This window comes from Pithys albifrons, chromosome 2 (genome assembly GCF_047495875.1).
Source record: "Pithys albifrons albifrons isolate INPA30051 chromosome 2, PitAlb_v1, whole genome shotgun sequence".
In the NCBI taxonomy this organism is placed as follows: domain Eukaryota; kingdom Metazoa; phylum Chordata; class Aves; order Passeriformes; family Thamnophilidae; genus Pithys; species Pithys albifrons.
Window position 1 is genome coordinate 4,927,223 of NC_092459.1, and position 13,446 is coordinate 4,940,668.

The 13,446-nt window shown below is 42.5% G+C and overlaps 1 protein-coding gene across 2 annotated transcripts in view; it reads right to left on the reverse strand.

Moving 5' to 3' along the window:
* Positions 1 to 548: 548 nt before the first annotated feature.
* The window catches only part of MFSD2B (MFSD2 lysolipid transporter B, sphingolipid), a 38,157-nt gene continuing 25,259 nt past the window's right edge, over positions 549 to 13,446 (reverse strand). The window contains exons 10-14 of one of the 2 annotated variants that reach the window (XM_071547783.1): positions 12,612 to 12,692; positions 7,026 to 7,135; positions 5,372 to 5,515; positions 3,395 to 3,571; positions 549 to 2,373 (exon numbers count right to left, since the gene is read on the reverse strand). In XM_071547783.1, the coding sequence (XP_071403884.1) occupies positions 2,316 to 2,373; positions 3,395 to 3,571; positions 5,372 to 5,515; positions 7,026 to 7,135; positions 12,612 to 12,692 (570 nt within the window). In that variant the 3' untranslated portion in view covers positions 549 to 2,315. The remainder of the gene's footprint in view (positions 2,374 to 3,394; positions 3,572 to 5,371; positions 5,516 to 7,025; positions 7,136 to 12,611; positions 12,693 to 13,446) is intronic. The other variant, XM_071547784.1, reaches the window with a different exon arrangement.

Below are 13,446 nucleotides of genomic sequence, written 5' to 3' on the forward strand. Positions count from 1 at the left end.
CTTTCTCTTTTCTGTTGGCAGTTCCCATTGCTGGTACCATATGCAAAGTGAGGACTGAGTACAGCTCAGTGAGATAAAGATCACAATGTCTCTCTAGAGAAAAAACAGTTTACAATCAACTAAGTTTAACTTGCAAGGGTCTGAATTCAGACTGGCTATTGTGCAGTTTAGAGGCAACTGCACAACTGATCTAGAAATAATATCTTAAGCTACATTCAAATGACCACTCAACTCCAGCCAGCATTTTCTGCAGCCCTTTTATCACTGGGCTAAGTATTCAGCTTATACAAACAGACACAGACCCACTGCCTTTTAGCTACAGATTGATAGCAGCTGAAAACACAACCCATTAAAAAACATTAGCAGCCTTTACTGAGACTTCTGGCTGGTTTTAAAGCTGACTATTCAGAAATACACAAATATTACAGAATAAATCAAACACTCAAAACTGTTCTCTCTGATGTTTTGGAGCTATGTGATTTTGCTACATAACTTACCTACTTCAAAGGGCAGTAAATCTGCTATTTCAAATTCCATCAGACTCAAAATTGTAAACAGACTTATGGGTTTTATTGCTGTAAACATACATGCCCCAGGCATACAAATCTTGATTTGTCCAAAAACCGAAACAAGAAAAAGAACATAAAACCAGCCTTAGATGTCAATTCAACAGAAATCTTAAATGTAGTTAACTCTTACCCACACACACTCAAAACACATCCTTAGAAGCTCACTCATGATTAAGCATTTTGCTGAATTGGGACAGTTCATAAGGCTGAGACTTCGAAGTTGCTTGACAAGGTGTCAGTACTAAACTTACTCAGACACTCAGTGGATGTAATGATTTTACTTCACAGTGTTCTTCAGTAAAAGCTTTCCCAGTGTCCAGTCCCAGCACTGTGAGTCACCTCCCAGATGGCCCTGAGCAAAGTACTTGTGGCCACTGCTACCAAGTCCTCCCCAACAGTGCCAAGCCAGTCCTCCAAAGGCACCTCTGGTACAACACAGACACCCTCTCACAGGCATACAGTGAAGGCAGTGAGCTGAAATTCACATCTTGTCTTGAATTGTGCTAATTTCTTTGAGGTAAACAAGCTTTTAACTCTTGAATTCCTCACTATCCCTTCCAGATTTAGATACATCTTCAGAGTCCAGTCATTTTAGCTTAAGCTGGGAGCCAGTCCCTGGCAGTCTCTGTACCTGCACTGACTACAGAAGCCCAGAAAAACAGCTCTGAATTTAAGTGCTCCAGAAGGCACCTGAGGTTAGAATTGTGTTTCATGTACAAAATGTGTTCAACAGTGTGAATCTACAGTAAAATGAGGTTTCAGTTAATGTATGTATGATAATATCCCTGACAGAAAAAAATCACCACTGGAAAGGCAGGTGTAGCCTCATTGTTATAAAATATGTGCAAGTTGAGGTTAACAGCTATTTTGTGATGCAGAGAGCCTACACCACGTGAGAAATGGGTAGCATGATTATTTAAAGGCCAAAAGTTGCAGCATTTGAATGATACAGTCTAATTTTTGGAAGGAACTACTGATTTTGCATATCTTGAGGGCAGATGTTGATTTTGCAAATGTTACATTCTCAATTCTCTGACAGAAATCAGCTTACAGGTTTCAGAAGCAAGAAACCAGTAACAGGAAATGTAAGGTTCTGCCTCATATAAAAGCTATAAACTACATCAAAATCTCTTTCAGAAAAAACTCTTCATGAGGAAATCCTCAAAACATGTCTGCAATACTGATTTGCTTGATTTCAAAACAAAATAAATCCTAACTTTGTATCATATGCTTCAATATTCCCAAGTGCTTCCCAAACACATTAGTGTGCAAGTTATAGGTAGAAATTGTGCTCAAAATCCATCCCAGCCCCCAAGGGTGAAACATATTGTGAGTTAATATTTGGGTGGTGCATCAAGAATTGGACTCAATGGCCCTTGTGAGTCCTCTTTGATTCAGAACATTTATAATTCTATGGTCACATTTACACTTCTTTTTGCTTGACCTACAAATCCATAGAATCTCCCAAGCTATGAGATCACAGCTTTCCATTAATCATTGAAAACAAAGAACCCTCAAGGCCTTCAACAGCTTGCATTCCTGAACACTTATAATCCTTTTTAGCACAGTGGATGGAGTTAGGTGTGTATTTGCACGGTGGTGTCCTCTCCCGATTTCGTTATTCTGTCAGAATCGTCCTTTATCCTTTTTGATAAAATGTGAGCAGAGAAACTACCTAGAAAACTCTCAGGGGGTTTGTTGGTGGGATGCGAGTCTGTGTTTGGAAAGCCACTGTGTTCAGAGCATTCAGACCGAGGTGTCCTTTTTGTGTTCATCCAAGTTCTCTGTACTTTGATGGCTCCTCCTGTTAAAGCAGAACAAATGATAGATGGACACACTTCCGGCTTTCCCTGCTAACTAAACAAGCCCAGTTTGGCAATTCAAACAGCTGAGAACATCCAGCAAGGTATGGTTGTTATGGACAATAAATGAAGCTCCTCAACACAGGGATCAGTCCCATTTTTGAATTGTTTACCCTGTACCCTCCAGTCTGCAGCTGCCACTGACAAAGCAGCTGGTGCACAAGAGGTCTGTGGCACATCTGCCAACCCCATGCAGGTATCTGGGATACCTTAGGACATGAACTGGTCCCAAACACCCATGGCTTAGTCCCCAGAACAGATTCCTTAGCATGGAAAACGGTTTCCAATTCCAGCAACTTGGGAGAGTAAAGACAAGCCATAATAATGGCATACTTTGGTATCTAATCCATCAATCTGCTAGGACAGGCTGTTCTGAGGGATGTCCTCAGTAGAAAGAGGCATCATTTGACTGAGGTGGATAAATTTGAGCTAAACAAGGTTTTCTTTTGAGAAGAAGGAAAGGGGAGGAAGGGAGAGTGATGGGATAAAAAGGCAAAGAATAGCTCAAAGCTGACCTCTCTTTCTCCCACAGTGTTTTGTGCCCACGCTTCTAAGTTGTTTGGATGTTTCTTTTATGCCAGAAACATCAAGAATGCAGTCAACAATCCCATTTTTTTCTATATACAAATAAATCTTAACTATTCATATTTTCTCCAGAAATTTAATTCATGTATAATATTCCTCATTTTGGCTTGAAACACTGTCCCACAGTAGTGCAGAGAAACAGTAAAACAGTAGCTGCTGTATTTGATAAATGGCACTCTAAGAGAATTAAGTGTCATACTACACTCCAAAAATGAGACACTGGAGCATGTAATGGTACCAGTCTGTTAATAATTTGACTACTAAATTGTTGTTTTGTTTTGTTGTAAGGAACACAGAGGTGTATGTTGGCAGATAATGATTTTTTGCCCGGGATGACTGTGGGGATGTTGCTGCTGTTTGCTGCCAGTCCAAACCCACCTTAACTCTTCGAGTGCAAGCTTTGTTTCTTTCCGGCTTTGTTCAGTGATTGGGTAGAAAAAGAGTATAAATAAACCCATAAAGATGAGGACACCAGGGACTGCTCCAATGAGGATTTTCAGTGTAAGGATCACACCATCTGACTGTCTGCATATCCCTGGTTTGTATCCAGTGAACCTAAACAAATGGGAATAAGTGGTGTGTGCATGTTCAAAGTCAAAAGCAGTTCATGTAAAGGCTCCATTCTCTCCCCCAACACTCTTCAAGACTTTTTCTCCATTTTTCCTACACCTCTCTTTTTTGCTTCTCCCTACTCTGTTTCAAATCTTGTTTTTCAAATCTCATTTTTGTGCTCAACTTCAGCTACCTGCATTATCTGTACTTTCTCACTATTATTATTATATTATAGTTAAGTCAATCATTGCTGTTGAAACTGGCCAAATTACTTGCATACTTTTAAAGCAAGAATCGTGGAATCCCATGTGAGGAATATACTGATGCACAGGAAGTTCCACTGGAATATGAGAAAGAACTTTTTTACAGTGCAGTGACCAAGCACTGGAATGATTGCCCAGAGAGGGTGTGGAGTCTCCCTCACTCAGATATTCCACAGCTGTCTGGACACAACCCTCTGCCATATGCTCTGGGATGGCCCTGCTTGAGCAGTGGGGTTGGATCAGATGACCCTCTGTGGTCCCTTTCAACCTTAACCATCCCATCATTCTGTTAAATTAATTTGTTATGTGTTTCCTAATTAATATTCAGTAAAGTATTTAAGCTCTGCTTTGAAAGTATGCAAGTAATTTGACCAATTTCAACAGCAATAATTAACTTTAATTTAAACACACACTTAAGCACTCTTCTCAAGTAGACAAATTTACTCAAGTGCTCGGAGTTAGGTACACACTTACGCTTCATTGATTCAGGGCTTCCATGAAGTCCCACAACTGCTGATATACTCAAAATCCTATTCCCAGTTTGTGGGATGATTTTTAACTCTGAACATGCACCTATGAAAGCAACAGTTCATTTGGCATCTCTCTGTCTTCTGTGTTGTCCCACAAACATCTGCCTTGGCAAATTGTTGGGAGTTAACTGGAATGCAAGTGAAAACGGGCTAATTGGGGAACAGCAAATTGCTTGAGCATTTTAGCAATAAGCAGTTAAAATTCCTAAGCCCAAAATGTTCAGCCAAGCACTGACTGTAATTTAGGATTTCAGCTGAAGGCCCTGAAGCAAAACATTCTGGTTACCAAAACCGAATTTAGAGACAAGGGCTAGATAGTATTTCAGACAAGGTCCCTGCTAAGGTTTCTTGTGTTTATCGTATCAGGGACAGGCACAGGCCAGTTCTGCACAAAGGCAGGCCAGGGGATGCCTGACCACCTTCTCAACCTGTCTAGTCAGAACAGACAAGACAAAAGTGGAGGGAGAACACAAAGCATCTTCCAAACTGACATGGTGAGGGGCAGAGCTGTGACAAAGACTGTTTCTGACTCTGATCAGTGTCCAGTTCCCTAAACCCATGCAGGAACTGGTGATCCTTTTATGCTGAACAGGCTGCAGGCACCACTGAAAGCACTTTCAATCCTTGTAAAGACTTGCAGCTCATACAGACAGTCCAGTCCAGGTGCAGCAGGGAATGCACAGAGCAGCTCTATCACACCTGTGGGACCTTCATCTGCTGCACTTTCATGTTTAGTTCTTTAATCACATAAGCCACTAAAATTTATATGAGTCATTTGAAAAGAGAAAAACAAAGGGGAAGTCAGGTCTTTCTGAACTGAAACATGTCTGGGCAGGTTCAGCAGTCTAGTCTGGATGGTAATAATCCTGTCTTTAGTGGTCAGCCATCTGGAGCTGCTGGCACTTCCAGGCTCAGGGCAAAAAGGCAATTAACTCCACAGGGTAAAGGTGGAGTAACCTCAGAAATGCTTTCAGAGTAGATCCACTAAGTGGAAACACAGTGTTACTTACTCCAGTCCTGCTGCAGAAATTCCTAAGCCAATTCCTGCTGATATCTTGGTAAAGAAAACGTAAGAAGAATAGAAAATGGTTTCTTGCCCTTTTCCATGAGGATTCTGCAGGCGAAAGTTATCAACGACATCAGGGAGCATTGACCTAGAAGTGAGCAAAATAAAAGAAAAACTCAAGCCAAATTTTTTTTTCCAAGTCCAAACTTAATGAAATAATGCACAGCCCTCCTCCATTTTTAGGAGTTGCTCAATGCATATGAAAGAATCCAGTTCAAAAGGTTTTACTGCTGGGAAGAAGGGCAAAAATTGTGTAAGAAAAGCATGGCCACATATTACAATGGAGAAAACTACTGAAAAACTATCAAACACTTGCTGACAAGTGACAGAATTTCTTAGTCTGACTGTCATTCCAATCAGAAGTTATGATATTAAAAAAAAGAACAACAATCCCCCCCACGTTTCTTAAGCTTTCAAGTGACTCTGAATCTCTGAATAGTTTCACTCTGAAATAACTCTTTTGACAAGCTAACATTTTTGAAACCAGTGAGGCCTATTCTCTCTCCTTCAAAAAAAGTGAATTTGATAATGGGGAACCAGAATGGAAGCTGCCCAAAAGTCAAAAGGGAATTGACATTTTATTTCTAATATATCTCATAATTTAGTCTTGGAAAAAAGGGCTTCTCACCCGCTGTGCAGAAAAGCTTGTAAAGTCTGACAACTTACTTCAAACTATGTATTCCATGATCTCTTGGAGCTTTCAGGGAATTGCACAAATGAGGAATGCAAAACAAGGGTCTCAGCAAGGGTCTTGCTTTCTGGTCAGTTTGACCTGAAAATAATTATCTAATCTAAAGGGGAAATGCCCCACCATGCTCTATCTTGAGCAGTTTTTCTATGCATGTTTTCAGTCCTCAAGTGCAAAGGATCTTAAATTCTTAATTTCTTTTAATCATAACATTGTGTTATTTGATCTATAACAGAGGACTGCTCCAGCAGGGATACAGATCATAGAATTGTTTGGGTTGGAAGGGACCTTAAAAATCATCTCATTCCAACTCCCCTGCCATGGGCAGGGACAACTTCCACTAGCCCAGGTTGGTCACAGTTCCATCCAACCTGGCCTTGAACACTCCTGAGGATGGGGCATCCACAACTTCTCTGGGCAACCTATTCCAGTGCCCCACCACCCTCACAGGGAATGTCATCATAATATCTAATGTAAACCTGCCCTCTTTCAATTTAAAACCATTCCCCCTTGTTCTATAACTACGTGCTCTTGTAAAAAGTAAGGCATAGTTTGCCTTATGTTTCTTCTGCTACATTCTTAATTGCTCAGCATTAATTGATTTACCTAACTTCATAATTTCTGAAGCAATTGATTTACTGCTATCACAAGTGCTAGAGCTACTTAGATTACTGATTCACATACACACTCTTATGGTGTACAAAGAGCAGCTACAGTTATGGTAGATGTAACCTATTAACAACAGGGCAACCAAAGTCAAATCATTGCAGATTATAAAAGCAGAAAAAAATCTTGGAAGAAGTGACTCTTGCCCAAATCTGCCTCTTTCAGAGGCAAGTTCCATGCAGTGCTGCATCCATGTAATGTAGAGATATATCCCTTCCCCACCTCAAATGTCAAATTCTCCTACCACGGCAACAGAAGAGATGCTGCAATGCTCAGACCAGAGATGAAGGCCACGAGGTAAGCCAGGATCAGGTTTGGAATGGTCACTAGCATGACTGCAAAAGGAATCATCCACTGAGGAAGAAAAGCATTACATTTGAGTTACAGTATGCACTGCTCAATGGGATACAGGCTGTTCCCTTCAAAATACCAAACTGTGTTACAAAACAGTTTATTCAAAGCAACGTTTAACACTTCAGTATTTTGATGAAATACCATTTCTGAAGAGCCCTGAGCAAATCTGTACTTATCTATCCAGCAAAATCAGAGAAAAGTAGGACAAGTCATGGTACTGCTGTCTCTTGGCAGTATTAGGGCTACAATTGCACTGGCAAGTTCAATAGTCCCAAGAGCCTGTTTATCAGTCAGAGGCTGACTAACACACCCTGGTCACATTCATATTCCTAAAGATTCGTAGTCTCAAAAAAATCCACGTGGTCATATTTTTGTGAAGAGCCCTGGAGTGGGTTGATTCCCAAACTGTGACCAGGTAGAATCACAGAATATGCTGAGTTGGAAGAGACCCACAGGGCTCATCAAGTCCACCCCTTAGGCCTGCACAGGACCACCCCCATGTGCCTGAGAGTGCCTTGAACTCTGTCAGGTCTGGTGCTGCAATCAGTTCTCTGGAGAGCCTGTTGCAGTACCTTCACCCTGTGGGTGAGGAACCTTTCCCTAATATCCAACCTAAACCTCCCCTGACACAACTTCAGGCCATTCCCTCAGGTCCTGTCACTGCTCACCACAGAGAAGAGACCAGTGTCTGCCCCTTCTCTTCCCCACAAGAGGAAGGTGGGATTTTGAAAATCACCTCATTCCAAGCCCCCTGCCATGGGCAGGGATACCTTCCACTGCTCAAAGCCTCATTCAACCTGGCCTTGAACACTTCCAGAGGTGAGGCATCCACAACTTTTCTGGCAACCTGTGACAGGGCATCACCACCCTCACAGTAAAGAATTTCATCCTAATAACCAATCTAGATCTACCCTCTGTCAATTTAAAGCCATTCCCCTTGTCCTATCACTCCATGAATTGTCAAAAGTTCCTCTCCAGCTTTCTTGTAGCCTCTTTAGGTACTGGAAGGTGCTACAAGGTCTCCCAAAAGCCTTTGCTTCTCCAGGCTGAACAGCCCCAATTCTCTCTACCTGTTTCCATAGCAGAAGTGCTCCAGTCCTCTGAGCATCTTCAGGACCTCCTCTGGACCCACTTTAACAGATCCATGCCCTCCATACATTATGGACCCCAGAGCCAGATGCAGCACTCCAGTGGGATCTCATGAGAGCAGAGGAGAGGAACAGAATCCCCTCCCTCAACCTGCTGCCCATGCTGTTTCTGATGCAGCCCAGGACACGATTGGCTTTTTGGTCTGCAGGTGCACATTGATGGGTCATGTAGAGTTTCTTGCCCCAACAGCCCAAAGTTCTTCTCCTCAGGACTGCTCAATCCATTCTCTGTCCAGCCTGTATTTTAGCTTGGGATTGCTCCAAGCCACATGCAGGACCTTACAATCTTACACTTGGCCTTGTTGAATTTCATATGGTTTACACAGTCCCAGCTCTCCAGCCTGTCCAGGTCCCTCTGGATGGCATCCCTTCTCTGCAGCATGGTGATTGCACCACACAGCTTGATGTCACCAGCAACCTTGCTGAGAGTGCACTCGATCCCACTGTCACTGACAAAGATGCCAATCCCAACACCAATCCCTGAGGATGACACTCCTCACTGTTCTCCACCTGGACATTGAGCTGTTGACCACAGCTCTTTGGGTATGACCATCCAGCCAGTTCCTTATCCCCTGAGTCATACGTCCACCAAATCCACATCTTTCCAGTTTAGAGACAAAGGTGTTGTGCAGGACAGTGTCAAATGCTTTGCACAGGTCCAGGTAGATGATGTCAGATGCTCTTCCATTATCCATGAATGCTGATAATTCTTGGAAGATTCCTAATCAGCATGGGCAAAGATTTTTCTGCCAGTTTAGTAAGAAAGGCAATGAAATGCAATTTCTAATGTAATCCATTGGAACTGTTTAATAGTGACAACACTTGAAACACCAGTGAGAGGGCTTCAATGGTCATTTTAAATTGTAAAAAAACCATTTCACAGATCATTTTGAGTCTTGAATGCAGAAGAATTTGCTTTGACCTTCATTTCCAATGACCACTTTAAAGCCACACAGGAACTCAGCAATAACCAGAAACCCGGGAAGGTGGTTCACTCCCACTCTACACAGCCAGATACGCTCACAAAATTGCACAAGTCACAAAGGTTACCCTCAAAACCAAACTAATTTGGGATGCTCAGAATTTGTTTTCTGGCAGTACTTACACCCACAAGATTTCTTCATCTTGAAGCAATGGGCTTACAGGATTGAAAATCCACTATTTCAAATGCTGACTGAATGCATGTGGCCCAGCTGTCCCATGCCCATCACATGCTCCATCTCCCACGCCTGTGAGCCACAGGCACAGCAGCACAAGCAGAACCCAGAACCAGAGGTTTATCTACAGGGCTTTTTAATGATGAGGGATTAGTTTAACATTAAGTGTTTCAATCCTCTATACGTGCAGCTTGGGAGCTGAGGGTATGAGAAGAGCTTTCACAGAGAGTGATTCCCCTAAGCACTGCTATTTACAGTTCTGTATGATAAGTGATTCTGGGAGTCCTGGAGTCTGATCCATTATGTTTATGTTTTAAATGCATTTCCCATCTAAAGCATTTTCTCCCAACCTAAGGAGGCAGAAAATAACCTTTCCTGCCTGCAAGTTCCCAGCACAGGCAGATAATCCTTGCATGAGCCCAATATTGTGGCAAAATCATTATTTCACCACAAGAGAGCACTCCAGCAATACAAGATTTTATGTTGTCTATAAGCAATTTTATGACTGCCTTGTGCTACACATGGGGCACCCACTCAGAAACCAAAGCACTTAAACAAAATTCTAGATCAATAATAATAATAATCATTGTAACTGTAATTTCCTACTGAAAGAGAAGCACGACCTGCAGGACTGAGGTTACAATGCCCTGAAGTCTCGCTCACGCAATGGCAGTGCAATCATGGGGGCAGAATTCCTGCTGCAATAAACTGCTAATGTACCTCCTTCTTTCTTACTTGTAAAGCCAATACTCTGTTATTGGCAGCTGCTCCCTTGTCACAGGGCTGGCTGCTGCCCTCCGAGTCATAAACCATCTCCTGTGGTTACCACGACTCTTCCATCCATTCCCTGACAGCACTGTGGAAGGCAACCCTGCTGGGGTGATAAAGGTGGTGCTGGTCTGCACAGCAGCACCTTGTCAGGAAAAGGTGCAGGTAGGATGTGAACAGAAATAGGGACGGGAGAGTGGAAAAGGGGCTGTGGGGCCAGGATTCATCCAAAGGCACATCTCCACACTGCATAGTGCTGAGAGATGGCAAATTAACCATTGTGTATGCGTGGGAAAGCGTTTTTATTTTTACTAAATCATCCAAGAACCCAGAACCAAAAGCTATTACTGCCTAGGATGGAAGCTAGACTTGTGAGGAAGAGCCATCCATTAACCAAGAAGATGCCACACTTCTTAAAAGTGCTTACAACAATTTCACCTCCAGTCACCAGCTGAGACTTTCCCGACTGGAAGTTCAGTGCTCGCCCCATGAGGGCAGAGCTGACACCTAAACGAACACAGCACAGGGAAGCTGAAGCAAATAAACAGAAGAGAGTCATTTTTAGCCTGTGCACCCACCTGATCATGGGAGGAATGTTATAAAGGATCTTGCTTGGGTATGACCCCATACTTACAGAAAGTCTAGGCTTTAAACTTCTAGGAATTTTAGATACTTAGTAGTCAGACTGTTGCTTACCTTTTGTGGAGGAATGAGTAAAAAAGGAAGCCATAACAGTGAAAGAAAGCCAAGATTCTCATTGCTTATTTATCTACCCCTGCTTCTATCCTCTTTGAGGACTCTCTTCAACATAGAATCACCTTAACAGGAAAAATTAGTTGGAGCAGTGTGACTTTCTTTCAGGAAATTGATTTTCAAATTATATGTTCACCCTGAAAGCCGAGTGAGGTTTTTGAGAAAAAAACCCCTTGTTTTGTCTCCTGTCTCCTTCCCTTCCAGTAGAACATTCCCCAGTGACAAACTAAGAGCCTTAAATGATGTGATTTATTTCATTTCATAGTGGGAGAGCACAGATTAGGTGTACAGATCACACAAGGTGGTAGTATAGGAGGCCCCTGTGATGCATTGTCAGACACAAAATCCATCAATGGGCACACACTGAGTCCCCTGAGAAATGTCTACAAGGTGAAACAGAGAGGTGGCTTTTTTTCAATCCAGCTCCTACTTAGACCATAACAGACAAGCAACTCAACTGTAAAATTAAGTTAAACCATGTTTACAGAGGTGTTGACAGGCTTTCCAGTCATGTAAAACTAAATTTATAGAGCTAAGTTGGTCGAAGAAAGCATTTTTCATAGCCAAGTAGACAGAGGAGGAGATTTCCTAAGGAGGAAATCTGCATTCCCAGGTCTAGTCAATGGTCCAATACTGCTTCTGGCAATTCTCTTTGTTCAAGTGGTAAAAAGAAATGAGGATGGAACTTGGATTCCAGATGTCTACTTCAAAACACGTAACAATTCAGCATATTTAGAACTTGGGTTTTAAAGCTACTTCTGACTCTTTGGAAGTCATTCCAACACAGCTTTTAATTCCAAAAATTACAACTGTTCAGCTCTATTCAATAACTGTCACCAGACCTAAATTTTTCCATTTTATTCAGATTTTGACATACAGCTTTAGGCTGGATTTTTCAAGTCCTCATGCTTTGTTGTGCACAAGGCAATTTTTCTTTCCTCTTTCATAAGTAATTGAAGGTAAACAGGGGGAAAATGGGGAGGAACAGTCCCATACAATAACTCACTGAGGATGATGACAGAAAATAGCTGCTGTCTGCACTAAGTGAAGGACTTAAATAATCCATCAGTGACAAGGGCAGGCTCACTGAGCAGGCTTTGCAGAGCTGTGTCAAAGTTAAACTACACTTCTTTTCTCAGGTAGGTCACCTATTTCTTTACCTGGCTAATAATTGTCTCTCTCTGTTCAGAGGGATGTGGGCACACCGCCTTCTTTGTTTCTAGAGGAGGGTGTACAACACATTTCTGTTTCCTTCTTTGTGACTGAATTACTTATGCAGACAACTCAGCACCATATACAAAGATAAAACAAGCCTTGTACAACAGGGAACTTGCCAACCTGAGGCCACTCAGATCTAAATTTACAAAGCCTCATTGGGGTTCACTTCAGAGAGCAGTCAAATGAACAGTTTGTGCAGATCCTTAAAGAAACTGGGACCTCCCTCCAGCTTCAATCCATTTTTCTAAAGTTTCCCTTGGAAACTTGGAATCTATCTGAAATTTGGTATAATGATTTAAAACAAACTCTGAAACTGAGCAAATTTGACATAGCCTGAGGTTATAAACACTTGAAAAAGCTCCTGAAGAGGCTCCAGTTGTCAAGCGAAGTGAGCACAAGCAGATTTTTTTTCTCCTCAATGGATTTGCTTACCGAAATTCCACATGCTGCACATTTCTTGCCAAATCGCTGCAGAATCTTCTGCCAGAAGGGAACACTCACAGCTGCTGATATCTACAAGTGACAAAAAACCATATCTGTACTGTGCCTACTGCCACTGTCTTCTTCAGCTGTAGAACCCACAGACATCTTTTTGTCTAGTACATTACAGTCTGAAAGGAAGGGGATCATGCAGATTCTTGTTTCTCCTCATCCTCTGAGTGATTTTTAAAAACTCCTTGTTAAGCTGTTGTCCTATTTCAGCAGGTGGGACCAGTTATCACTGTGTGGGGGTGATCAAAGCTGTGTATTCTACCCCCTCTATTCATTCCCCAAGGACAATGGGCCATTAGCAGCAGCTGCCCAGGGAGTCATTGGCACAGTCACACCCAGCCTGAGGGGGTGTGGCTGCTAATGGGCCATCAACAGTTCAATACCCCCTGGCTCCCAGAGTTAATCACCCATTGTGTGAGTCCCTGCCCTGGGGGAGGGACTGGGTGCTCCCTGAGGGTACATAAGTGGTGGGTAAGACCTCGGGAACCACTTGTCAGATCCAGAGGAGCAGCAGGACCTCAACAGGAGGAGACCACCACTCTCAATCAGACTACAGCCATCACCTGCACCAACAGGGTTTTTTTCACTTTTTGCTTTGGACTTGGGGGAACCACGTGGGTCTCAGCACAAGGGCTAACAAACCCCTTTGGGTTTGTGCCCCAGGACACTGGGTTATACTGCTGTGTTTTGTGAGTTAAAACCAATTTCTCCAGGTGCCATTGTATTTATTGTAATATTATTATTAAATTGTAGCTCTGACTTATAATCTCTCTCT